This window comes from Vanellus vanellus (assembly GCF_965231255.1).
Source record: "Vanellus vanellus genome assembly, chromosome: 7".
Lineage (NCBI taxonomy): Eukaryota > Metazoa > Chordata > Aves > Charadriiformes > Charadriidae > Vanellus > Vanellus vanellus.
This window is the reverse complement of record NC_138912.1, coordinates 7,276,454-7,300,765: the sequence shown is the minus strand read 5'-3', so window position 1 is coordinate 7,300,765 and position 24,312 is coordinate 7,276,454. Positions and strand designations below refer to the sequence as shown.

The 24,312-nt window shown below is 42.3% G+C and overlaps 2 protein-coding genes across 2 annotated transcripts in view; one reads left to right on the top strand and one right to left on the bottom strand.

Moving 5' to 3' along the window:
• EIF3A (eukaryotic translation initiation factor 3 subunit A) overlaps positions 1–8,431 on the bottom strand; it is a 38,009-nt gene extending 29,578 nt beyond the window's left edge. The window contains exons 1-4 of the mRNA XM_082486759.1: positions 8,344–8,431; positions 4,417–4,607; positions 4,079–4,215; positions 986–1,149 (exon numbers count right to left, since the gene is read on the bottom strand). Of these exons, the coding sequence (XP_082342885.1) occupies positions 986–1,149; positions 4,079–4,215; positions 4,417–4,607; positions 8,344–8,392 (541 nt within the window). The 5' untranslated portion in view covers positions 8,393–8,431. The remainder of the gene's footprint in view (positions 1–985; positions 1,150–4,078; positions 4,216–4,416; positions 4,608–8,343) is intronic.
• Positions 8,432–12,348: 3,917 nt separating this feature from the next.
• On the top strand, positions 12,349–19,585 carry DENND10 (DENN domain containing 10). The gene is made up of 9 exons (XM_082486738.1): positions 12,349–12,399; positions 12,998–13,194; positions 14,461–14,540; positions 15,792–15,940; positions 16,132–16,243; positions 16,608–16,708; positions 17,567–17,674; positions 18,273–18,367; positions 19,072–19,585. Exons 1-9 carry the CDS (start codon positions 12,354–12,356, stop codon positions 19,246–19,248), a joined length of 1,065 nt encoding a protein of 354 aa, XP_082342864.1. The 5' UTR covers positions 12,349–12,353; the 3' UTR covers positions 19,249–19,585.
• The last annotated feature ends 4,727 nt before the right edge of the window (positions 19,586–24,312 follow it).

The following is a 24,312-nucleotide window of genomic DNA, read 5'->3' as shown; positions in this document are numbered from 1 at the left end:
AATTCAGGTTTTGGATTTGTAGAATGTGGTAAAAAATTCCCAAGTCATCTGAATATGGTGAAGTTAAATGAAGCTTTTGAATTACTGTAAACGACAGGAAAAAAAAAAAATGTCTTTGATCCTGTAGTTCCTCTCAAAAAATCTGGTTTTGCTTTGCCACTGTCACTATGAAAACTCTTTAATATCTCCACCAGAAACAAGCAAAAAAGGAAGTCTCGACATAGTAGCACAAAGACTTAAATACACTGAAGCACCTAGAACTCATCTGATCATCATCTTCTCTAATGTATTTGCACAATTTGGATCCAGAGTTAAAAATCTAACAGACTCTTTTTTCAAAAATACAGAGCCCTAAGTTATAAATCGAAAGGAAAACATTTTTCCCCTCATCTCTCACCCTTAAGAAAAGATTAACATGCAAGCATTCTTATAAATTCAATTTTTGCAGAAAAATGGCCAAAAGAATCAGGCTAGACTTTTTCCTGTTACCTTCCACATAATATTTTGCTAAGTTATATCTGTGTCAAAATTGACAGCACATCATAATTTTTACAGTACCCTTTTGTGTACACTGATTTTTGAAGTTTGCTGACATAGAATGTGTTAATGGAAGACATATTTTCCATTCTCAGTAACAAAGTGAAAACACGAATAATTTTGATCAGTAAGTTAGAAAAATAAAGACACAGCACCAATAATTCTCATATTCTCAGTATGCCCAGAAAAAAAAAAAAAAACACAACACTTTTTCCTTGCAGGTTCTGTTACAAGAAAAAGTCAGTGCCCAGAAACCTCAGTAATTTTATGGAGCCTCTGTAATTTTAAGAACAGTATGTGTGTGCATACACATGGTTAAGAGATTAATGTATTTCCAACTCTGAAGCAATATCTAAACAGAAATAACCTTTCATTTTCTAGTTTTTCAGGATGTAATATAGAAGTCCTAGATCTGATTATACTTTCAGTTTCCCTCTTTTGAACTTACCTTGCTGTGCAATATCATGGTATAGGCGTTCCACTCGAGAATTGTTTCGGAGAAGATCCAAACATTGTCTATATGATTCCCATAGAAATTTAACCCAGGGTGTCAAAAGCAGTCGGTCAGTACGATCCTGAGTGTCTTCTCCACTTACAGCACTCAAAAGAACACTACGGTCAGCGTAGGGGGTAAGGAAAAGAAAAAGGGGTTTATTCCTCACAACTCTCACCAATTTTTCTTATCAAGATCTAAAGTAAGATTGGACAGATCTGAACAGCTAATTGCTACTGAACCATCTATTGCTTATTCTCAAATTAGTCCCTCAGACTTTGCCCTTTTCCTTTAAAGGCTGTAGATAACTTTTCTTGCTGTTAAGTTTCAAACTTTGGCCCCTGCATATACGACTGACACATACAAGCTCCAGAGGTGAGATGTCAGGAATTTTTTTACCCTTCACATGAATAAGCCAAAGGAAATTAATTCCAGGATTTTCATCTTCCCTCTTCTACCAGGGAGCCGCGCACTGTACCTCTGTTAGGTTCAAATATCACTGTCTACTCAGATAGTTTCCTACTTGCTGCAACTTCCTTTTTAGTCACCAGCAATGCTGCCAGAGAGAGCTCACTTTGTTGACATGACACAGAACCAATGTGTGCCTTACAATCTACAAACATCAAAAACTGGAATACTTACATTAAAATACCAAATCCTTTAAAAATTCTGACATGCAAAAGATGCTTAAAGATGTCAGAAGTAAGATATGATAATCTTGCAGTTAGGGGCTGTAACTGCATTCCCTCATTCACAGAAATACAAGAATGGAAAGAATCCCTGAGGCAATGAGACAAATTCAGTGCTATAGCCCACATGATCCCTTTCTGCTAGACAGTCTACCCAGAACAAAAATCTTACAAAAAAACATCTTCGCCTTAATTTTTAGAATCCTTTTTGGACTATGCTTCTAATATCATAGAATTGTTCAGGTTGGAAGGGACCTTAAAGGTCATCTAGTTCCAACCCCCCCTGCCATGGGCAGGGACACCTCCCACCAGACGAGGTTGCTCCAAGCCCCGTCCAACCTGGCCTTGAACACCTCCAGGGATGGGGCAGCCACAGCTTCTCTGGGCAACCTGTTCCAGTGCCTCACCACCCTCAGAGTGAAATATTTCTTCCTCTTATCTAATCTAAATCTACCCTTTTCCAATTTAAAGCCATTACCCCTCATCCTATCACTACATGCCCTTGTAAAAGTCCCTCCTTAGCTTTCCTATAGGCCCCCTTTAGGTACTGGAAGGCTGCCATAAGGTCTCCCCAGAGCCTTCTCTTCTCCACATATAAACTCTCAACTCTTGTAACTCTCTTCTACTACTGTTTCCAGTTCTAATTTACTTCCTTGAGTGCTAGTACTACATACAATATTAAACGTGACATTTCACCAGTGCCTTCTCCAACAGATCAAGCAGTGAATCCAGCAAAAAAGTATGAGAAGCCTAGAAAACAGGACCTAAAAAACACTAAAGAAACTGTGGTTGTTTAGATAAAGAAGTGTGACTGAAAAGACATTTTCTAGTCCTCAGTTATATAAAAGAGGAAAAGAGTGGTCAGTCAATCTTCAATGTCTAACTATTAGTGGGATTCCTCTGTAACAAAGACTATTTCAGGCACTGGCAGTGAGAAGAATGGCACTGCCATCCTGGAACAGCTACTGAAGACAGATCTGTAACCTCTTCATTTGCTTGCAAGCAACGAGTTCCCAGCTTCTGTCAGAGAGCCTTGCTGTTAACACATAAGTAAATCCACAGCTGCCTTCTCCATGCCTTTGTGAATTTTATTTGACTACTATAACTCTACTCCTCACAGTCAAAATGTCCTCTACTTTGATAATTTCTTCCAATTTTCTATCATCAGTAAATACAACTTTGACTTTTTTTAGTTTCTCTGCCAAGATTTTAATTGAAAGAATTCCTACTAACTTCACTTTTGCTTCCTATCTCCTTTCGCCATTACATATCATTTGTTTCTCTCTGGACAATGTCTTAGTCCCCTTCCAATTCAATTGCAAACATCCCTTCTGGTATGGTATCAACAGCTTTACTTTTCCCTGGATTAGATCTCTGGCATTTCTTGAATCTAAAAAATTAAATTACCAAATAGAATTCTAACATAATCAGATGTCATCTACCCTTTCGCAAGTGTGTTGAACTTCACCTTATTTTTAACTCCACATGCTCCTTCCTCCCTTCAAAACTCATACTAAAGACTTGAATGTTATTATGATCAAGATAACAACACACCAGCAACTCTTCAGACCACTACTCAGTCCTACATATGGATGATGAGAAAACACAGTCTGCTCGGATGGGTATTTGCAGAGCTTTAGTACCCAAAATATCCGCTGGTATTTTTAAAACTCTAGGATAGAAATTACACTGTCAACCAACATGAAGAGAAAGCTGCCTTTTCTGTTCACCTCAGACGGTAATTTCTATGCTCTCTTTCTTTTATTCCAAAATCAATATTCTTACAAAAATCAGAAGGAAAGTATCGCTTTAATCTCCAGAACGCACCTAGGATAGCTAACCTCAACCCAGCTCCTCAGAATTTTACTCCTATTTTTCCTAGAATTCTTCACTTATGGCTGAAGATCCTTTTGTTGTTTCTTCTGACACCTTCTGCAAGTTTTAATTTGGTTTGACTTCTGGAAACTTGACTTTATTCCCTATACTTTTTTTTTTTTTTAAAGGATATGGACAGATGGCCTCTTCTAAACTCAGCTGGAATGGTTTAAAACATTTCTTCACCCCCACCTTGTCACTCCTCTTCCACAGATGTCACCATATACACAGCTGTACTATCAGACTTAACATGAGCATTCCCTAAATCAACAGATTAATCTGAAGAAAATAAATATGCAATTGGAGCCAACCTCACTTTGCCTGAAGCAGATTAGGATGTTCCCCACAAACCATTCTGACAACAGAATAGAGACTTTTCCATTTTTCCACCTCAAATCCACCATCTTTATATCTCAGTCCTCTGAATTGCAAAAATAAGGATGCTTTGCAGTGGAGTGCTGCATTTTAAAGACAGGCTGCCTACCTTTCTGGAGTTTGAATGTTATCTAAGTCTTCTATGTCCAGTACCATCTGCTGGGATTCTTCCTTAGCTGCTTCTGTTTTTTCTTCAGCTAATTTTAAATAGGCTCGAACAACATCTTCCAAAGATTTGATGTTCACCTACATCAAAGACAGAAAATGGGAAGATGTTTCCACCCACAATAGGTAGCAAATATGTAAAACATAAATGCTACAAAACTAGGAACATCTAAAAGGCAGATTAATTCTAACTCAAGACCAATCAGTTACTTTTAGACCATATCAGCTGACATATACCATGCTTGCTATAAATAAAAAAAAAAAAAAATTTCAGAGCCATACCTGCTGGCAAATATTCTTGTATTGGTACAGTCCTTCTTTTGCCAGATGACTCTTGCGGAGATCCACACAGAGTTCCAGGTACTTCAGCATAATTGGCTCGTGGATTTTCTGCCATGTTCGGTGTTTTTTACTTTTCATAACATCATAGAGAACATCAAGGGCAGGCTGCTTTTTGCCGACCTCAAGGAATTCTGAAAGTAAAATCCAATTAGTAAAAGACTTGCAAACCAGAAGATGCATGTTTTTATGGTTAACACTGTAAACTTCTAGAATTTAATCAACTCTAACCAATGTTCATTGATGGTCTGATTTAGCTGCCTATATCAAAATGCTGGCAGATGCAACTGCAGTGGCAGTCTTTCAATGATATAACTGGCAAACGAACACTGACCTCTCCACTAACATGAAAATTCCAGGATGGCAGAGATGTCTCTCCATCCATCAAGGCATGACTGGGCACTTCATACATATTAATAAACTATACACATCCAATTTTAAAGCTAGTTTCATCAAGAAGGACAATGAACACATACCATGAGGCTTGTAGCACAGCACCTACCAATGTCATTCAATAAGATGCAAACCGTCCAGTGCATTTGACTTAAAAAAAAGGTCCTGCCCTCAAGCCAAGAAAGAAACAAACAAACAAACTTCACTTAGAAAAGTGATTTTGATTTTTTTTTTAAACTCAGGGCGGTCTAGAGATTCAGTTTGTAGGACACCTACACTAAAAGCCACTACTGCCCAATTGAAGGGTCAGACATTTTTTAAACTAGCCTTGCTACTGAAACCAGTGTCCTGTTTATTCATTCCCTAAGGAGATGCTGTTACTTACAGGATGTCTCAGCATCACAGCAACTCCCATCTATAATATACCACACATTCTGCTCAGTACAAAATACAGCAAACTATCCACAAGCAAATATTGAAGCAGCACTTCCAGCTACCAGCATACACACAGGCCCTACACTAAAGACACTCTTAACTGCAGAAAAGCAAGACAAACAAACATTGAGAATGGAAAGCAAACAGGTTTAAAAGATAAACTCCGGTACAGCTAAAAGGAAATGTGTGTATTCTTAAAGGATAAGGGGTGGAGTCAGTACTTGCCATGAAATACTTTGCAAATCACTACATTCCTATAGAAATAATAGCAGAAAGGATTAAAGTAGCAGCGTGCTCAAGGTGCTCAGGCATCAGACAGAAATTCTCAGTTTTGGAAACTTAAAATCAAATTTAAACATGGCTAAAAGGCATATTTGGAAAGCAGCGGGGCTGTTTTTAATTTAAGGACCACAATGGCATGTATTCGGGGTTTAGTTTATGTAAATAATGAGCTTGCATAAGATGAGCAAGTTCCTTTCTAGAAAAAATAGTGTTACATTTAAAGATAATTAAGTTACAGCGTGACAGTATTCAGCAGTTGGTTTTTTTTTTTACTCACCAAGGAAATTTTAATAAACCTATCTTCCATCCCTTAATTTACACTGTTATTCTAATTCAATGCTGCTTTTGAGGCAATTACTGCTCAGCTTTACAATTTGTTATTTATGAAAATAAACTTGAAAGGCAAGTTTAATCTTGCAACAAAGACAGGCCGTTCCACCCACAACTCTCAGTGGTCGATAACGAACTGGACAAAGCACAAAATTAATTCATATTGGTTTGAAACTTTTAATTAACTCTGGTTAAGCAAGTTCTTACCAGTAAGTCAAATAATTAAGGCTAATTTAACAGACACTGTAGTAAAAGCACACACAAAGTGAATGTGAAGTCAAATACAGCACTCATCACTGTGCCTTACAGTAGAAACTGTAAGTTATTGAAACAAAGATTTGTAACAGACAAAATGTAAAGCCTTAGCCCATCAGAACTACATTTTTTCTATTTTTTTCTGTTATACCACTTAAAATGCTAAAAAGTATCCAAAACAGCAACTGAAGCTCTGAGAACATGAACTAGCTGATACACATTGACAACTCATCTACTGCTAACCCAAAATCCTGAATCAAGCTAAGTTTTTGATCTGAGAAAATGTACATCGTGACAGAAGATGACAAAGATGTCACGTGTTATCCCATATCTCTAATAGAGAGTAAACTAAATAAAGCACTCCCAAAAGTTGCATTACATCCTTGAAGACAAAACAATGCCATATATTAACATAGCTAAGGGTTGGTTTTGACCTACATTTATCATTTATAAGGAAAAACAACTTTTCTTATGTATCTGTACGTATTTACAATCATTCAAGCTCTTCTTATTTCCAAACATCTTCTATGTATGTTGTGTTCACTGAGAACTTGAAGCGTAAAGTGCTGCTAAGTGCTCACTTAAGCCTTAAGTATAAAACGCAAACACTGAAACTTTGGAAACTGCACTGAACATTTCAATTTGAAACACCAGTTTAACATTAAACTGCTTCCTGTGACATACAACCTGCCTTCGGTACAACTTCTCACCTCTGAGACTTGACTTTGCTTGTCTACTGACACTCCATTCAGTCTACTGACACTCAGGATTGCTACTTCTTGTCTAGAGAAAACTCCCTTCAGTTCATCAGAATTTCGTAGACTTGCAGCAGTGCAAGAGATGGGGATTTAAAGCTGCTCTTCAATACCAGGAAACCAACTTTAAAATGTCAGATTTAAACAGTTTCAGGTCAATATTCCAGCAATGGGACTTGCTCACCAAGTAAGGACAACTTACTCCACCTAAGAATTCTGAAGTTTAACTGAAGTTTATATTATGGTATGTGCATCTTTTCCAGTAAAAGAACTGCTAAAATACAACTTCATTGTTGAAAGTTGATTGAAGCTGATTTTATCTTTTGTCTTTTTCTCTTTGTCTTTTATCTTTGTGAGAATGATTCTTACAATGAATTTTAGATTAGAAATCTCGAAGACACACAGTACTTTATTTAACATTTTCTGGTTAAAATACCAACTACTTGAACTACATATAGTCCTCAGACTACACAGCCTGTTCAGCTGTCATTTCAAGACCCGTACATCATCTGTAATTTTTGGATGTCTTTAAGTGACATTCTGCAATCAGTCCTGTGACAATGTAGGGTCTAAATGGTCTCACCAAGTGCTTAAAATAGGATACTATAAAAAAAGAAGCATGAAAGGAGACAGCTGACAAATACAACCAGTCCGGTTTTATATGTGGCAGGCAGTGAGAGACAGCTACAGCACAATCCTCCTTAGTTTCTATTCCAGGGGCAAATTTATGCATCAGCCTGAGCAACATTTAATAAGTTTAACCATCTGCATTCTCACCAAAGCCCCACGAAGGATGCGATCACTAAATACGAAGCCCACATGGAAAAACAGTGCCCGGGATCAGCTCGGCTTTGAACTCATCCAGCAGCGGGTGCGAGATCCGGGCCGGACACCTCACGCCAAGCCCCCGGCCAGCGGAGGGCCCCTTTGCGGCGGCGGGCGCGGCGGCGGCGGCTTTGCCGCGGGCGCAGGGCCGCAGACTGAGGCGCGGCGAGGCCCGGGCCGGGCTGCCCTCAGCAAAATAGGCCCCGGCCGCCGCCATTCCCCCCCTTCGCCCAGAGCCTGCCCACCGCCTCCGCCCGCGGTCGGGGGCCCCGCCGGGGAGAGGGAGGCGGAGCCCGGCCGGGCCCGCTCCCGGCGGCCGCCCGGGCCTCGCCTCCGCCATGCGGTGCGGCCGACGCCGGCAGGCCTCGGCCATTTCCTCGCGGCACGGCGGCGCCGCGCTGCTCCGGAGCGGCCCCTCCTCAGCGACAGAGAGGCGCCGGCCGAGGCCCCGCGCCGCGCGGTCGGCAGAAGGGCTCTCGGGACGGGCACGGCCCGGCGCGGCCGGGGGGAAAGGAGAGGAGCGGCACACGCTGCCCGCCACGGCGGGGGGAGCGGGAGGCGAACGGGTGGGGGTGGGGAGTCAGCCCGCACTGACCGTTCGCCCGCTTCAGGGCATTCTCGGGCCGCTGGAAGTACACCGGCATGATGGCGGCGGCCTCTCCTCACAGGGCGGCGGCGGCGGCAGCTCGCTCCGTGCTCCAGCCAGGCAGCCTGCGAGGCCGGAAAGGGAGGGCGGCCCCGTCACTCGCGCGCGCTGACGTCGCCGGAAGCGGAAGCCCCTCCCGGCGCGCGGGCGGGACGGATGGCGGTGGCGGCGGGCCTGTGAGGCGGTCCGGACGAGATCGTGAGGAGGCCGCGGTTGGCGGAGGCTCGGGGACAGAGGAGTTCCGGTGCAGGAACCCGGCTCGGTTTGCCGCAGAGGCAGGGGCCGGTGACAGCGGGCTACCCGGGGGTGTGACCCGCCAGTCCCGCGTACCCCTCGGTGCAGGGCAGACCACGGCTGGATCACCCCCTCAGTGGTGGCGGCAGCCCTCCGAAGCGGGGAGCCAGCTTGCAGAGCTCCACGAAGCCGTTTGGCTAACTTAGCCTTAAGCTTTTGGGTTAACTACATAATTCAATGCAGGAGAACGTTTTTGGCAAAGAAGTCATCATGTATGCTGAGCCTTTGCTCTTCACAACTTGTCTAGCTGGTTCAGAAATTATACTTTGGAGTAGTTAACTTGCAGAAAGGCCCTTCTGCATGCACGTAGTCATCATCAGCTGCAGGTTTCATTCTTAATCTTAAAAATTTGGGAATCTCAGTGGAACTCAGCTGTTCCTTTTAAGTCTTAAGTGCAGTAGTAGCAGCAATATTCGTATGAGTGTACTTGCGATAACTGCTAATGCCAGGGTTTGTTTTTCAAAAGTACCGATGTGACGATTTCCATTGGCGTGTTGAGAGACAATGGAAGCTCTGTAAAGCTGTGTGAATTATACACAGGTCCTGGAACAGCAGCCAGTGGATGTGTGACCAGTGGGATATTTTGGATGCGTAAACAGCAGAATAGTGTGTCTCTGTGTAAGGTGTGGAACACAGTATGCTTTTCAGTCTGGCAGTAGAAATGCACACCTCTGCAGCTAGATCGTTGATGACATCATGACTGTAGCTGTGACCCTCTGCAGACCCCGCTGTCTCACACTGGTTTCTTGAATATATCTTAAGTATGATTTTTTCAAAAAATACATAGGTAGATGGAGGGGAACTCTGTGACTTAAGACAGCCTGTTCTTGTCTTTTGAATTTCTGTTTTGATACATTTCTTTCTGTATACTTGTTGCTTGCTTTCTTTTTGCGTACTGTTGACATTAACCATCTTGCATGGCCACCAGGAAGTTTCATAACTATTATACAACACATAAAAAAAAAATAAAGTTGGTTTGTAATCACAGTTTATTGCTAAACAGAAAAATAGTTAAAATTAAGATCAAAAAAGACACAGTCACGGTATGGAACCTTTAGCACCATCACTGTATCCATGTAACACCGATCCCTTTTCACTCGTGTGTGAGCCTCCATTCCAGAGGAAAAAAAGGAAAAAAAGAAAAAGCAACTTTGTTTTTTCAGGCTCTCTTCACTTGGGAGCTTCTCCATGTCTTTGTGTCCTTGGTACCTCTTTGAGATCCGGTGACCAGTACTGTACACAGTGTTCTCCATCAGACCACACTATTGATTTATACGACAGTATTTTAGTACAGCCTGCATTGTGAAATGTCTCTGGCAGCCTAAATGTTTGTTTCAAACCACGGTTATACATTCAGTAGAGTCTTCATTAAGCTATTTATAGTGCTGAACAAGTCTTTTTCTTGTCTTCATAAAATTAATTTAAAAGTCTGTCATCTGAGTACTGGAGACACTGCCCAGCACCCACAAGCCATCGGTGCTGTGTCGCCGATCCAATGCCTACCCTACGGCCTTGCAGCCTTCTCTGGGGCATCTCTTTATTGCTGGTTTATAGCAGTATTTGCTATTTAGGATCACACTCCACTTCTTTAAATCTCTCTAAAGTTCCCGCAAGCCCTCCAGGCTTGAATCAGACGATTTTGTATCAAGAGCAGCTTTTATGGTTTGACTCCTCACATCTCTTTCTACAAGGTGGCTAAGTATATTAAATGTGTGTGCTTTAACTTTATGCCTTTATGAAAATCATATGCTAGGCTACTCTTTATTGTGTTTCCTAGCCAGGCGTGATCCTTGACGGGCCTGGCTTCTCTCCCAGGACTGCACGTTTTCTTTAGCAGCTTCTGGTGCTCCAGTAGTTATCCCGAGTATTTTGGAAGTTTCTTCTTCCTAATCAGTGGCAGCTCTGTGCCATTAGTGGAGTTTGCACGCTATGGCTTCCATGTGTGGTATTCAGGTACCATTGTTCATCCAAACTTGAAAATGAGATCTTTTCATCCTCAAATAAACATGTCAAAGCTGACATGTTATAGCTGTTATGTCTCTGGGAAGACCTTATTGCAGCCTTTGAGTACTTAAAGGGGGCTTATAAGAAAGATGGGAACAGACTTTTTAGCAGGGCCTGTAGCGATACGACAAGGGGTAATGGCTTTAAACTAAAAGAGGGCAGATTGAGACTGGATATTAGGAAGACAGTTTTTATGCTGAGGGTGGTGAAGCACTGGCCCAGGTTGCCCAGAGAGGTGGTCAATGCCCCATCCCTGGAAACATTCCAGGTCAGGTTGGACGGGGCTCTGAGCAACCTGATTGAGTTGAAGATGTCCCTGCTCATTGCAGGAGGGTTGGACTAGATGGCCTTTAAAGGTCCCTTCCAAACCAAACCATTCTATGCTTTATAAATATTTCCCTCCTTACTTAAGACCCCCTTTCAGGCACAAACCAGCCTTTATGCACACTCTGTAGGATCACCGGGGGCGCTGTATTTTGGGCTTTGGCCAGGGGTGCAGCCTCTGGCTGTGACCTGGGAGGTTTTTGCCAGCAGGGCCACCTCCTTTTCTGTAACATTTTGTGTAAATCATGCCCTGTGACTTACAAAGTGAGATAATGCTATCCAGAGGGACCTTGACAGGCTTGAGAAGTAGGCCCGTGTGAACCTCGCAAAGTTCAACATGGCCAAGCGCAAGATCCTGCACATGGGTTGGGGAAACCCCAAGCACAAATCCAGACTGGGCAGAGAATGGATTGAGAGCAGCCCTGAGGAGGACCTGGGAGTGTTGATTGATGAGAAACTCAACATGAGCGGATAATGTGTGCTCGCAGCCCAGAAGGCAACCATATCCTGAGCTGCACCAAAAGCAGCATGGCCAGCAGGGTGAGGGAGGTGATTCTGCCCCTCTGCTCCACTATCCTGAGACCATACCTGGAACATTGCATCCAGCTCTGGAGTCCTCAAAATAAGAAGGGCATGGACCTGTTGGAGCAGGTCCAGAGGAGGGCCACAGAGATGATCAGAGGGCTGGAGTACCTCTCCTATGAGGACAGGCTGAGAGAGTTGGGGTTGTTCAGCCTGGAGGAGAGCCCCTTCCAGTATCTAAAGGGGCTATAAGAAAGCTGGGGAGGAACTCTTTATCAGGGAGCGGAGCGATAGGACGAGGGGGAATGGTTTTAAACTGGAAGAGGGGAGATTTAGATTAGGAAGAAATTCTTTACTGCATGGGTGGTGAGACACGGGCCCAGGTTGCCCAGAGAAGCTGTGGCTGCCCCATCCCTGGAGGTGTTCAAGGCCAGGCTGGATGGGGCTTGGAGCAACCTGGGCTGGTGGGAAGTGTTCCTGCCCAGGGCAGGGGGGTTGGAACTGGGTGATCTTTAAGCTCCCTTCCAACTCCAACCAGTCTATAATGCAGGCATTAAAAAAAAAAAAAAAAGTCTATTTTTTCAAAAGTCCAACCTCCCCGCCCCCGTGATTGCTCGAAAACAAACTGGCCGGTGCCAGCGGGGTGCGAGGAAGGCGGGGGGAGGTACCCCCTCTCGCCCGAGCGCGGTAGGAGCGGGCGGCAAATGGCAGCCGAGGGCTGAGCAGAGGCGCCCCGCTGGGCGGGGCCGCGGTGGGCGGGGCGGGGCGGGGCTTGCGGCGGGCGGAAGGCGGTGGGGCCGGGCCGGGCCGTGAAGATGGCAGAGGCGGAGGCGCAGCTGCTGCTGGCCGTGGGGCTGATCGGTAAGGGCCCTGCCGGCCCCGGGGAAGGGATGGGGCGCGGGGGGGAGGCGGGGGGGAGGGTCTGGGGACCGCCCGGGGGTGCCGGTTAGCGGCTCCCCGCCGAGCTGCGGCCGCAGGGCCTGTCCCGGCCGGGCGCTTGGGCGGCTGTGGCGAGGGGTGCCCGCCCGCTGGGGCCGGGCTCTCGGTCTGCCGGGTACAGAGCTCGGCCCTGCACAACTCGGGCAAAAGGTCTTAAATTCACGGCTTGTGAGGTTTCCGTTATGAAGTCGGGAATAGGAGAAGCACGGGAAATCGTAAATCAGCTGGTCTGGGTGCGTGTTAGTCAATACCGTGCTCATATGAGTGCGTATTCAAGCTCCTGGTGCTCTTTTGACTTCGTGAAGCAGTTCACGAGTGGATATTTTGTAACACTTAAAAAAAATAAACCCCTTAGCACAAGTGCTGCCCTACAGCTTAAACCATAGCGGCAGAACTGGATGTCTAGGGTCAGAGTAAGGTGGAATTTTAATCTGATTCCAGGAAATGAACCCGATTAACCCATCAATTTACTTCCTTGCTGCTGTTTGGCATTCTCACAGTGAACATCTTTCCACCATAGAAAAAGACACCAACGGAGATGCTTTGTGGGTTTGGTGTTATCCGTCCGTAACAGCTGAACTGAGGAGTCTATTGCTGCGAAAGTGCTGCCTTACAGATGAAAATAAACTGCTTCACACGTTTGTATTTGGCCAGTATAAAAGGTCATGGTTCTACATCACAACTGTGGAAGTTCAAGATTCTCCAGCCTTGAAAAAGGTAGGACTTGTCCCATTGGGTTCTTGGTAAAGTGCAGGGAAAACTTCTACAGAGCTTCCTCTGGCAGTTTAAGCAGCGTTTCCCCATTGTATGCTGTGAGAAAGGGAAGGGATTCGAGGTTTTGTGTGCTCTTAAATGCAGCTGTCCACCTTACCAGTCCATATGGTAAGGTTTTCACCAAGATGTGTATTGGGTGGAGGTGCAGAGAGATTGAGATATTACACAATTTAGGTTCTGTGTATTCAAATGGAGATGCTAGTTCATGCCATTATTTCTTGTTATGTTGCATTTCAAGTTCAACGATTTTTTTTTCTTTTGTCAAAAGAGGTCTACAAAGGGTCTTTCATAGTGTCCAAAGTCTTGTTCGTATAGAACTTGATGCTTTTTTTTTTTTTCCAAAGGGGTGAGTTCTATAGGTTCTTTCTTTTCTGCTGCATTGATAACTGGAAGACTGCAAATATGCTTGTATCTTCTATACTTTCCCTGTTATGAAGATCATTAAATTGTCTGTTAAGTTTATTCAGTTCTCGTATTTTGTATTATATTGTTAAGTAGAAAGATAGCGTGGTAATTTTGCATGCCCACATCAGTGTTACTTGCCTTTCCTTACTCTGAGCTTACCTGTCCTATGAAACTTAAAGGTGTAAAAAACCAACCAAACAAAAAAAAACCCAAACAACCAAAAATCCCGTGTCCTAGTGCTGTCTCTGACAGTAGTGGCGGGAGGTGCTATTTAAAGAGGACACGTGAGCCTGCTCATTGTCTGCAGACTTTAAGCCTCATACTGTCCCAGCCCACAATCATTTGATTAAGGAAGTTAGAGTATTTCTGTTTTTTTTATTTCTGCATTTTTCAGTATTTCTGATTTTTTTTTTTTTTCTTTCAGTTTATTTCAAAATATGTTAATGCCGTCTACCTCCACAGGCTCCTTTGGCAAGAAATTCTGAAAGTTTTGTACCTGTTGTGGGGAAGAAAAGTGCCTTTCTCTCTTTTAAAATAATCTCATGAGATTAGAGGAAAATAACTCCTCTTAAGCAAAAGATAGTATGCACTAGATCGGACTCAATGGAAATGAGTCACATCAGAAATCTGTTAATGTGGCCTTTTCTGCAGTTAGTAACTTGGATTTGCTGCTACCACTCACTGTTGTTTTTTAATTGAAACACCTTGTCACAGTATCGCAGTAAGTTCAATAATGTGAAAAAGACTGTTCATATGGGGTCATTAAATAAGCTGTGTATTTTTCTGTGTGTATGTCTTACCCAGGTGACCCACTTCTCTGTTGTTCTGACGGCCAAAGACTTCAACCCAGAGAAATATGCAGCCTTCACTAGGATACTGTGTAGGTCTGTATAAAAGCTGGTTTGAGTTACTGCTGTGTGCGTGTTTAGATCTTGCTAAGGCAGAAGATTAAATTTGTATGTATAACTGTATATGGTGGACATCTTGCATCCCTCCACAACATCTCTACTACAGACGCTTTCTGCAGCTCCTCTGAACTAGGCACAGCACCCAGGGATATTTTTGCTTTTACTCTAGGAAAACGAGAGCCCTCTGATTCTCAGGGTCTGTGGCTCTGTCTTCCCCCTTTTTCCAACCAGACTACCATCTTCTTCCCTTGTCCCGTTTACTCACTTCCCTCCACGTCCCCATTCTCATGATCTCCATCTACATCTTTCTTTGCTTTACCTTCAGTTCCCAAATTAGTTGGGTCCTGGTTTTTGATACCAAGAATATTCCCTGAGATTTTGCAGCTAATTGGAGGCAACTGTGAGGTTATTGTATCTCAGACTTGGGAATGCTGCCAGGCTTACCAGTTCTGCAGGATATTGAAAAACTGAGATTGCTCTTTTTCACTGATATATGAAATATTTAGATTCACCGTGGATCACATTAATGATGATTTATCAGCTAGTACTTCTTTTCAAATCCAAGATGGATTCCTGTAAACATGATAATTGGGTTCCAAATGTCACATAGCTTTGTGCTGTAGCTGATACGGAAAACAGATAGTTGAGAGCTTCAGTGTTATTCCTGAAGTACCTTAACCCATAAAATCGGTTATGGTATCTCTCTGCTGTCTGGAATACAGCTGAAAGTGCATGGGTTTTATAGGTGTGTGGTTGTTTTGTGGTGTTTTTTTTCTTAATGAGTATCAAGGGCATATGTTTATATTTTTCTTTCATCATTTAACAAAGTACAGAAGAGTGTCTGATGATACTTGGATAAAAAATGAAAAACTAACTAGTCACATCATCTGCATGTGGTTACTGTAGTAGTTGCTTTTTCATAAAGCAGGTACCTTCCAAGTCTGCAAAGAATCTCTAGCCTGGATACCTGCTTAAACCTTTGTGCTATGTTAAAGTAGGAAACGCAAATAAAAATACAAAGTAGTTTTTTTTTATCGCAAAATACAGACATGTTTTTGTGTGTATGTTGAAAGACTTCTAGTTTAGTATTTAAAACCTCAATCAGGTGTCCAAAAGATATATAATAAGAATTCTTGCCAATAACATTGCTATTTGTGATGCTGTGATTTCTTTTTTCATGTCTGCTGGTACTGATTGAAGTCAAAATACTGGACTCTTTTCACACAGAATCTACTTGAAGCATGGAAGTCCAGTTAAAATGATGGAGAGTTACATTGCAGTCCTTACAAAGGGGATCTGCCAAAGTGAAGAGAATGGGTCTTTCCTCAGCAAGGATTTTGATGCTCGGAAGGCTTATCTCGCTGGTTCCATCAAAGGTTAATTAATACCAGAAGTCTCTATTCTGATTTCTTTTGTACAATATAAAATACAATCCGGTTTTCATGTGTACTTCAAGTAAATACTGTTAACAGTATTATCTGTGCTGTTATTATTAAGCTTCTTCAGAAAGCAAATGGTAATATCAGGATGAATATCTTCTGTAAAATACTTTCCCCCTCTTTTCTAGATATAGTATCTCAGTTTGGAATGGAAACAGTTATTTTATATACGGCACTGATGTTAAAGAAGAGAATAGTAGTGTACCATCCTAGAATAGAAGCTATCCAGGAGTTTACCAGGTACTCTGTCAATCCCCACCTCCTCACCCACCCTCAAAAGTCCAACAAATCTTGAACCTTCATTGAGAGAAGTGCCCATAATTTATGGGGAAAAAAATACCTTAAACCTGTTTATTGAAATCCTGCTAAATCCCTATTAAGCCTTTAGCCGTGTGTTACATCAACTCAGAGAAACTGAACTGTAGAATGAGTGAGAAACTCTGCTTGTACGTACAGCAGAAGTATCTGTAGTTCATGTATATGTATGCCAAATGAGACCTAGTCATTACTAGCTCTTTCTTACGACATGCCTTTCATACTGTGAAACTTTCATTAGTATAGGTAAAAATCTACTGTGTGTTAAATACTAATCTCATTTTCCTAGAACTTTGCCTGCTTTAGTGTGGCATCGACAAGACTGGTCAATTCTTCATTCGTACGTACATCTAAATGAGGAAGAAGTGGAAGCCTTAAAAGCCTGCACAGGTAGTGATAATTTATTAATCAAAAATATATAGAAAATTTAATTTCTGTTTCTATTGCTGCAAGGTCTTGCACCAGTGCTCTTTGGGGTGGGGGGAAATAATGGTTACTTTGCTATTAATGCTATTGTTCAAAGTTACACAGCATCATTTTCTTTGGAAAAGGCAAATCAACCGAACAAATATGTCAGAAGGTAACTAGTTAATCAGCTTTCAGACTTTTTTGGTATTGTGATCAGAGGGCTTGAAAGTCTAACTGTTGTACAGAAGCAGCTCATTTCAGATAAGCTACTTTTTTTTTCCCCCAACTTCTACGCATAGTTAGTAAGCGATTTGTAGGATTTTTTCTTTTTTTTTTTCAGTTCCTAACTCTGAGGTTTCACATTTTTATTCTGACTGCTGCCAATGAAGTCTTTAGCTCCTAATCACAGGTAGACTTTAGCAGCTATGTGGGAGTTTGATCTGTGTGACACATTGCTGTGTATGCATAGTACTTAACACATAATCCAGGAAGAGGCCCTTGGTTTATGCAAAGGCTAGCATGACACATAATGTGGCAACTGAGAGGCTTCTCTATATGGAATAATGAGCAAGAGGACTACTCATCTTCAGTATTTCTACTGCATTAACAACAGTGCTTGTTTTGGCTCACTAAACATCTTCCACAGAGAAAAGCTGCTCTAAGTTTGCTCACTTGGCATGCTATAAATTATAAAATCTGCTGGGTTTATTCCTCTATTCCAATCTAATACTGACTTAGACAGTGACAAGACTCTTAGAACAGACTTTAGGACTGTGATTTTCCGCAATATCTTGGTTTTGTTTATGAAGATCCTAATCCTGCCAAAACTCTGCTCTTTAGGTTACATTGCTGGATTTACAGATTCTGAAGTGAACAGTAGACCAGACCTCTATGATGTGTATGTGAATTTGGCAGATAGTGAGATCACTGTTTCCCCTGTAGTAAAAGGTTGGTTGCTTTTTATATTTTGGGTTTAGAGGCTGTGTATTTGAGAGTTGGTAGCAATCGCTGAACCTTGCTGTAAGTCAAGCAATCTTGATCCTTCTTCCATCAAGGTTCTGAAAAGTCAATATGTAAGCTTCTGTCTTTCAGTTTTATTGAGACCCTGAAAGACTGGTGAAAATCGGAATTTGGAAGGGCATGCTTTATCTTCCAACAGATGTACAATTGAGATTTCAAAACATCCACATTGGGCAATTATGTGGCAGACAATTACATTCAGCTGAATGCGGAGATACCACATGAGTCTTCAGAAAAACATTGCACTAAATACTTAGAGATTGGGGACTATTTGAAAGGAAAACTTTTATGTTGCATGTCATCGTACTGCTCCTTCTCACCTGCATAGGGCCACTTTAGTGGTAGACAATTTGTGTGTGTTGTCACAGCTGCTGATAGGTCAGGTTACTGCCTTTACTGATGGATTTCACATGGCAGTCATGAAGAGGACTCCTTGTTTTGGCTTGTTGTTCATAGGAATTTCTAGATATCACAGAAATTGTCATTTTATGCGAATGTGTGCTTTTTCTTTTTTTCTCTTACTCAGAGGCAATGACAATGGGAAAACTTCACAAAGAAATTGGACAACTAATTGTTCAATCTGCGGAAGATCCAGATAAATCAGACAGCCAAGTCATTAAGGTTAATACTTTATTTTTAAACCTAGCTGAATTACTTCTATCGCTAAATCTTGGTGGAAGGGTGGTAATGGGAGGAATATTGTCCCTGAGAATCAGTCAATCTTTTCTACTCTCTGTGTCTTTACAAATGAGCATTTTTTTTCTTTGTATGGGTTTTTAAGGATGACATACGTGGTATATATTATCTCTTGGGTAACCACATTGCTGAAGAAACTTCAGAAATTGTATTGATTATAAGACTTCCAGTAAAATTAGTTTCCCAGTTCTATTCTACAAAGCGTGTATTTTGCTCAATACCTTCTCAATAGTATTGTCAATACCTTTGGAAAAAGTCCTACTGAGGTATGGCTTCTCAGCCATAAAGCCTGACTTTTACGATGATATTTTTTTCGCTTCCTCCCCTATCTAATAGACTGCCCTATCAGACATTTCACAGCTGAGCAACTTGGTGAAAAGAGCTCAGTTAGGCCAGTGAGAGGAGCCTGTGGAGTGCCTGTGTTCTCTTTATTCAACATTACACAACAGCAGGTGGAAAAGCTGTTGCCAGTTTGCCTTAAAATAAATGGGGTCTTTATTGAAAATGAGTGACTTATTTACCTTATTTTCTTTTTGTTCTGTATTGACTTTTTTTCCCAATAAGTGTATGTTAAAATATTATAATACCTAATACTATATTCATGGTTGTTTGTTTTTCTGTTCTTCAAGGATATTTCTCTGAAGACAAAAGAAATCTTGGCTACTTTAGCCTCACTTACTGAAGTTTCCGATGGCAATGAAAAACCAACCCTTAACTCTGAGGCCCTGAAACAAAAGCGATTTCCACCAGCCACAGAAAACTTTCTTTTTCATTTAGCAGCTGCTGAACAAATGCTCAAAATCTGATTTTGATGCTCTGCAGTGTTATGGACCAATTTAAAAATACTGTCTTTGCCATACAGATAGGAATACCTGATATTTTATATGGAAAAATTAAAGGTATAAGAGTGAATGTTATATTTACCGTGATGTAATGCAGAATATCAGAGCTTGACCTGGAACATATGGGAATAATATTTGGGAACATTCCTGGTGTCATTATCGTCCCCAACTATAACTTTGTATATGTGGCTCCTGTATTTCGTATCGCAATGTGGGTGCATATACAAGTAGCATGGGCCCGTCTGTCTGGGCTGTGCCAGACATTACTGTTGTGGCCGTTTGTCCTGCGGGTTCCAGATGTCAGACAGCTTTGTTCTGGTTCTGACTTGTCTTCTTGGGGTCTGGAACACGGGCTGCAGCACACGTGCTGCACAACCAACATGATTTGGATGTGCTCGTCTCTGCACAGGGCTACATTGAATGCGCAGTTGGTCTGAAGGCTCATTCTGGGCTTCCAGGTATGTCAGCCCATCAGATACTGCTCGTGCTGTGGACTGCCTGATACCTGGAAATCCCAAATAAATGGACAAGTTCTCTTCTTTCTACTTGAAAGCGTCTAGGCGTAAAAAAGGATGACTGGGAAAATCTGATGTGGTAGCCTTACTATATAAAGGAAGAGGTATTTTAAAGCTCAAGTGGGAGCTGAGCACCTCTTTTTGACTCTTGCCTTAGAGGTTTTCCCCCTTTCACTCCATCCCATGCCTCTGATGGAGGGAAAAGAGGACAGCATTGCTATATCTAAAATGGGGCTTCCGAGAGGGGTCGGAGACAAGTGCTGCTTTACAGCTGGAGTCATTTAAGAAGTTTCAGGGTTCTCTGCTGAGAAAGTTCCTGGCCATTCATTCCTGATCCATTTGATGGAAAGTCAGATGGGTTAAAGCCTAACGGGCTAGAAGTGTTCAAATGGCCAGGTACTGCTGGTGGAGCACTCGCCGCTTCAACTGCTTGAGCTGTGACACAGGTACTAATCTGATGGTGCTCTGTGTAAATTAAATGTAGATGGAAACTTTTGAAGTAATAGTGAATACTGGGAAATAGTTTAGAAAAAATTAAAATTTGCCTACTTGCTTGGTTGCATAGCCATAACTCAAGAGTTTTGTGTTTTGTTTTGTTTTGTTTTTTTTTCATTGAGCAACCTGAAACTAACTGATTTATAATCTTCTGAGAAGAACTTGGATTCTTTGTAGGAAAATACTCTGAGCCAAACAATCTGTGTTTCTTCAGAAGTGTCCACAGCAAATCAGTCAATTCTGCAGTAGCACTTTGTTGTAAGAAAAAATAACCTTTTTCCTGGCCTTTGTACAGATAGGCTGTAGCATGTGGTTTTACATAGAGATTTTATACTTACGAATAAAACTTTAGTAATCAATATTTATATTGTTAAATAATAGGATGTTTGCTTTTCTGAAACTGGTAGAGCTCAATAACTATGTGCAAGCAATATTGGTTTGAAAAAGAGTTATCTTTTTGCTATGTATCATAAGTTAAGGAAATCTGTTTTGGAACGTGGATAAGGAATGTGATGTCTAGGTATAAATGGGTAGTTATTACAGTCAGTAAATGAAAGTGCTTCAGAATAATCCCCTATTTTCAGGGGTGTAAAATTCTACTTTAAACACTCGCTCTGCAGTTTAAATTCTGAACACAGAAGCATGTGCTATTTTTTTTTTAACTTCTGAGAAAAATACTGCAATTGCCTTTGTTTACCTGTAAGTGCTCTGCAGCTTTTTTTTTTCCCCCCCATGTGCCCATTAATGTCTTTTTCTTAATGGTTCTTTAGTATTGCTGCTTCTGTTTTGGGACTCTCACAACAGTCAGTATAGCAGAACTGCAAAATTATGCTGAAAATTCCATTCAGGACCTACTTTACAGTCCACTGAAATGGAAATCTTTCACCAAGAGAAATCTGAACGTGCTTTCAGTTGGCTGTCTTAACAGCACATTGTAACTGTGAAGAAATTCACATGTTTTTTTATTAACAAAAAGCCTTAAGGTGTATCATTAAGGTAGTATGGGTGTTAGAGACAACCACAAAAAGCAGAGAAGCTCAGTTACGAAGTAAATACTGAATGCTTACTTTGCTTTATGTTTTGGAAACGTTTAAGTTGAAAATCTTGGTGTTGTGTTAAATCTTGTATTCTGACGTTTGTGCAACATAAATGGAATATAATTTTGCACTTAAGGAACTGGACTCATAGCACGCTTGTGTTTATTAAAAAAATCTTGAACAGTCTACCCTTTAATTTATGTAAATGTATTCTTGAATAGTTGTGACTACTGAGTCACAGGCCTTGGCTCTTAATTTCGCAAGCCTGGGATGAAGCTACAGCTTGATGTTTAGGTCAGAAATGTACTACTGCGCATTCAAACAGTTCTGTCACCTGTGCTGGTTATTATTTTGTCAGCACTGAGAAAGATGTATCGGCCTCCCTCAGCTTCAGTACTTTCAAAAGATTGTCCTAATGTTCTTGCATTTTCTTAATGATTTTTGCCACTGTTTCCTCTCAGAAAGGTTTAGAATAAAACGGAAGAATCTGCAAGGTCAGGACAGGGAAAGATTTCTGCTTATTTCTCACTTCCCTTTCCCCAGGACGTGTACAAGCAGGCTGTGTGTGCAGTTGCTGGTTTTGCAAAGTCGGATGACATCCTTTCTTCTTCCTCCTAGAAGCAAAGACCGTGTAAAATGAAATTTTCATTCATACCTTCTCATCTTACTGCCTTTCTGTTCTTGGATAAATATGAAATGGTGAACGATGGTTCCTGTTGAGCTGCTGAGAGACGTGCCTCCAAAAGGCATGCAACATGTAGAAGAACTGAAAGCCTTGAATTTAAATAAAATTGTAGCACTGCTCCTTCCTCAGTTGTGGCAAAAGGTATTTCCCGAGCACTCCGCTTTGCTCACTGCCCACATGAACCCCTTAGTGTGATGGTGGCTGTAGCAAAACATCTGCACTCCGTTTGCAGATACTGGAAGGTAGACAGTGAACAGAGCAAAGGCTCGCAAAGGGGAGTGGGATAAACAGTCAATCTCTCCTGTTGTGATTCTGCTGAGTAAATTAGACTAGTCCCTTACGGCTAACTCTGTTTTTAATGGTGTCATCCATGGGGTTTTAGTCCCTGGTACGGGCTGGCCTGCCTTGTTTCCTCCGCAGGCAAAGTTGGGGGGGAATGTTCTGATTGAGAGCAACACAGTGCTGTGTAACCTGGAAAAAAAAAAACTGATGCAGGACATCTGACAGCGTCCATCTTAAAACTCCGGGCTGCTTCTGATTTCAACCTCGGGCTGCTTCAATTCCCAGCTACTGAAAGGACTAATGTGGGTTTGTGAATAGCATGTTGTGAGATGTCGTTTGAAGCAGCTAAATTTCTAGATGTAAAGCAAGCGGTAAAGCTCGGTGTAGGAGGTTCGCAGCTGCCTCGTGCTTCCTCACCCCCTCCCCTGGGTGGCTGTCTGGCTGGCGTCCCAGTCGGAGCCATCTTTGGCCAGGTGAGGTCATTCCTCATAGCAGCCAAATGATGTGAGATGCGGGAGGAGACTCCAAAAACTGGGCAACAGTTCCTTCTCGAGTGATGCTGTGCAGCATGTGGCCTTGTGTTCGCTGTCTGACCGGGACAGAGCTGCAGTGCGGGGCTCCCTCCCCGCCTGCATCCTTCCTTCCTCCTCCCCTATGGCCTGTGGGGAAACAGCATGGCAGTGGGGGTAACACGGGGACACCAGCTCCCGCTGGGGAAATGCTTTGATCTCAGTATTTCCTAACATGGGAGTGGCTGATCTTACTTTTTTTTAAGCCACATTAAAGGGATATGGTAGCCTCATTGTATATTCCTAAATTTCAAGAGGAGAAGCTGGGTAGGTGGGGAACTGCTACTGTGACTTACATTTTCCTTGAAGCCGAAAGCTTCCATCTATTGTAGTTTACCACACCTTAAACTGGTTCCACCACTCTTGCGCTACCACTTGACGCACCGGCCAGTGCTCCAGGCAGGAGGCAGACCTGCCTTGGGCTGGTATGTTGTTAATCTATTCCAGGTTACAAAGGAGAAGGTTTTCCTGTAGGTGCTGACTCTCCTCCCAAGTCCTTCAAACTTGAGGCTTTTCTGCTTGTCCCTGTCATTCCCCTCACTTATCCCTCTGGACTACCAGGAGTCTGGTCCTGGCAGTTCTGGTCTCTAACGACTTTATTTCAAGACAGAGGATGCCAGGGCCTTTTTAGCAGTGTGTTTTCCCTGCCCTGATTTGGGCAGCAGCTGAATCGCCCAGGCTGACAAGTTAAATGGCAGGTGCCCGCCCTCCCCTTCTGGAAAATTCCGGTTAGGGCAATAGAAACATTGCTGAGAACAGGGGAAAGGAAAGAGGTATTTAATAACCCTGAGGGGCTGTGTTTAATATGGCAAATTCCGACTCGAGCATTCAGTAAGAAGGTGGTAGAGTTTGATAATGGGCAGCTGTAATAACAGACGTTATTATCAGACCTATTCCATAAGCCTTACTCACACGGTTGTAATGACATCAATTCGCTTAAAACATCCAAGTGTGGTGCCAGAGAATTTATAGCTTGTCTAGTTACCATGACGATTCAAAGTTCGTGAATGTGTTATCTTCAATTTGTTGGCTTTGCTCTACTGTTGTTTCTTAGTGTTTTGATTTTTTTTTTTTCTTCTGTTTGCTTCCCCTGTGGTTCGTGTAACTAGCATTTACTTCAGCCATTATTTATGATTAAAAAAAAGGAGCAGGGAGAGGTGTGGGTCTTCATTGTAGTGCCAATTAATGTTTACTGAGAGCGGAATTAGACCCCTTCTGAGTTTGCCTTTGGTATGTTATTGAAATAGGATTAATAGAGAAACGGGGGGGTTAGAGAATTTAACTGTAGGATGTTACCTGTGTTACTAAAGATTTGGAAGGAGACAAACACCTCGTTGAGAGAGGCAGGCTGAGACCATGAGCCTCTTCCACCCGACCCTGTGATATCCCAAGGACAAAGAGCAGGGCAAGGCTCCTTCTCCCTGCTGTCCTCCCAGCATGGGAGA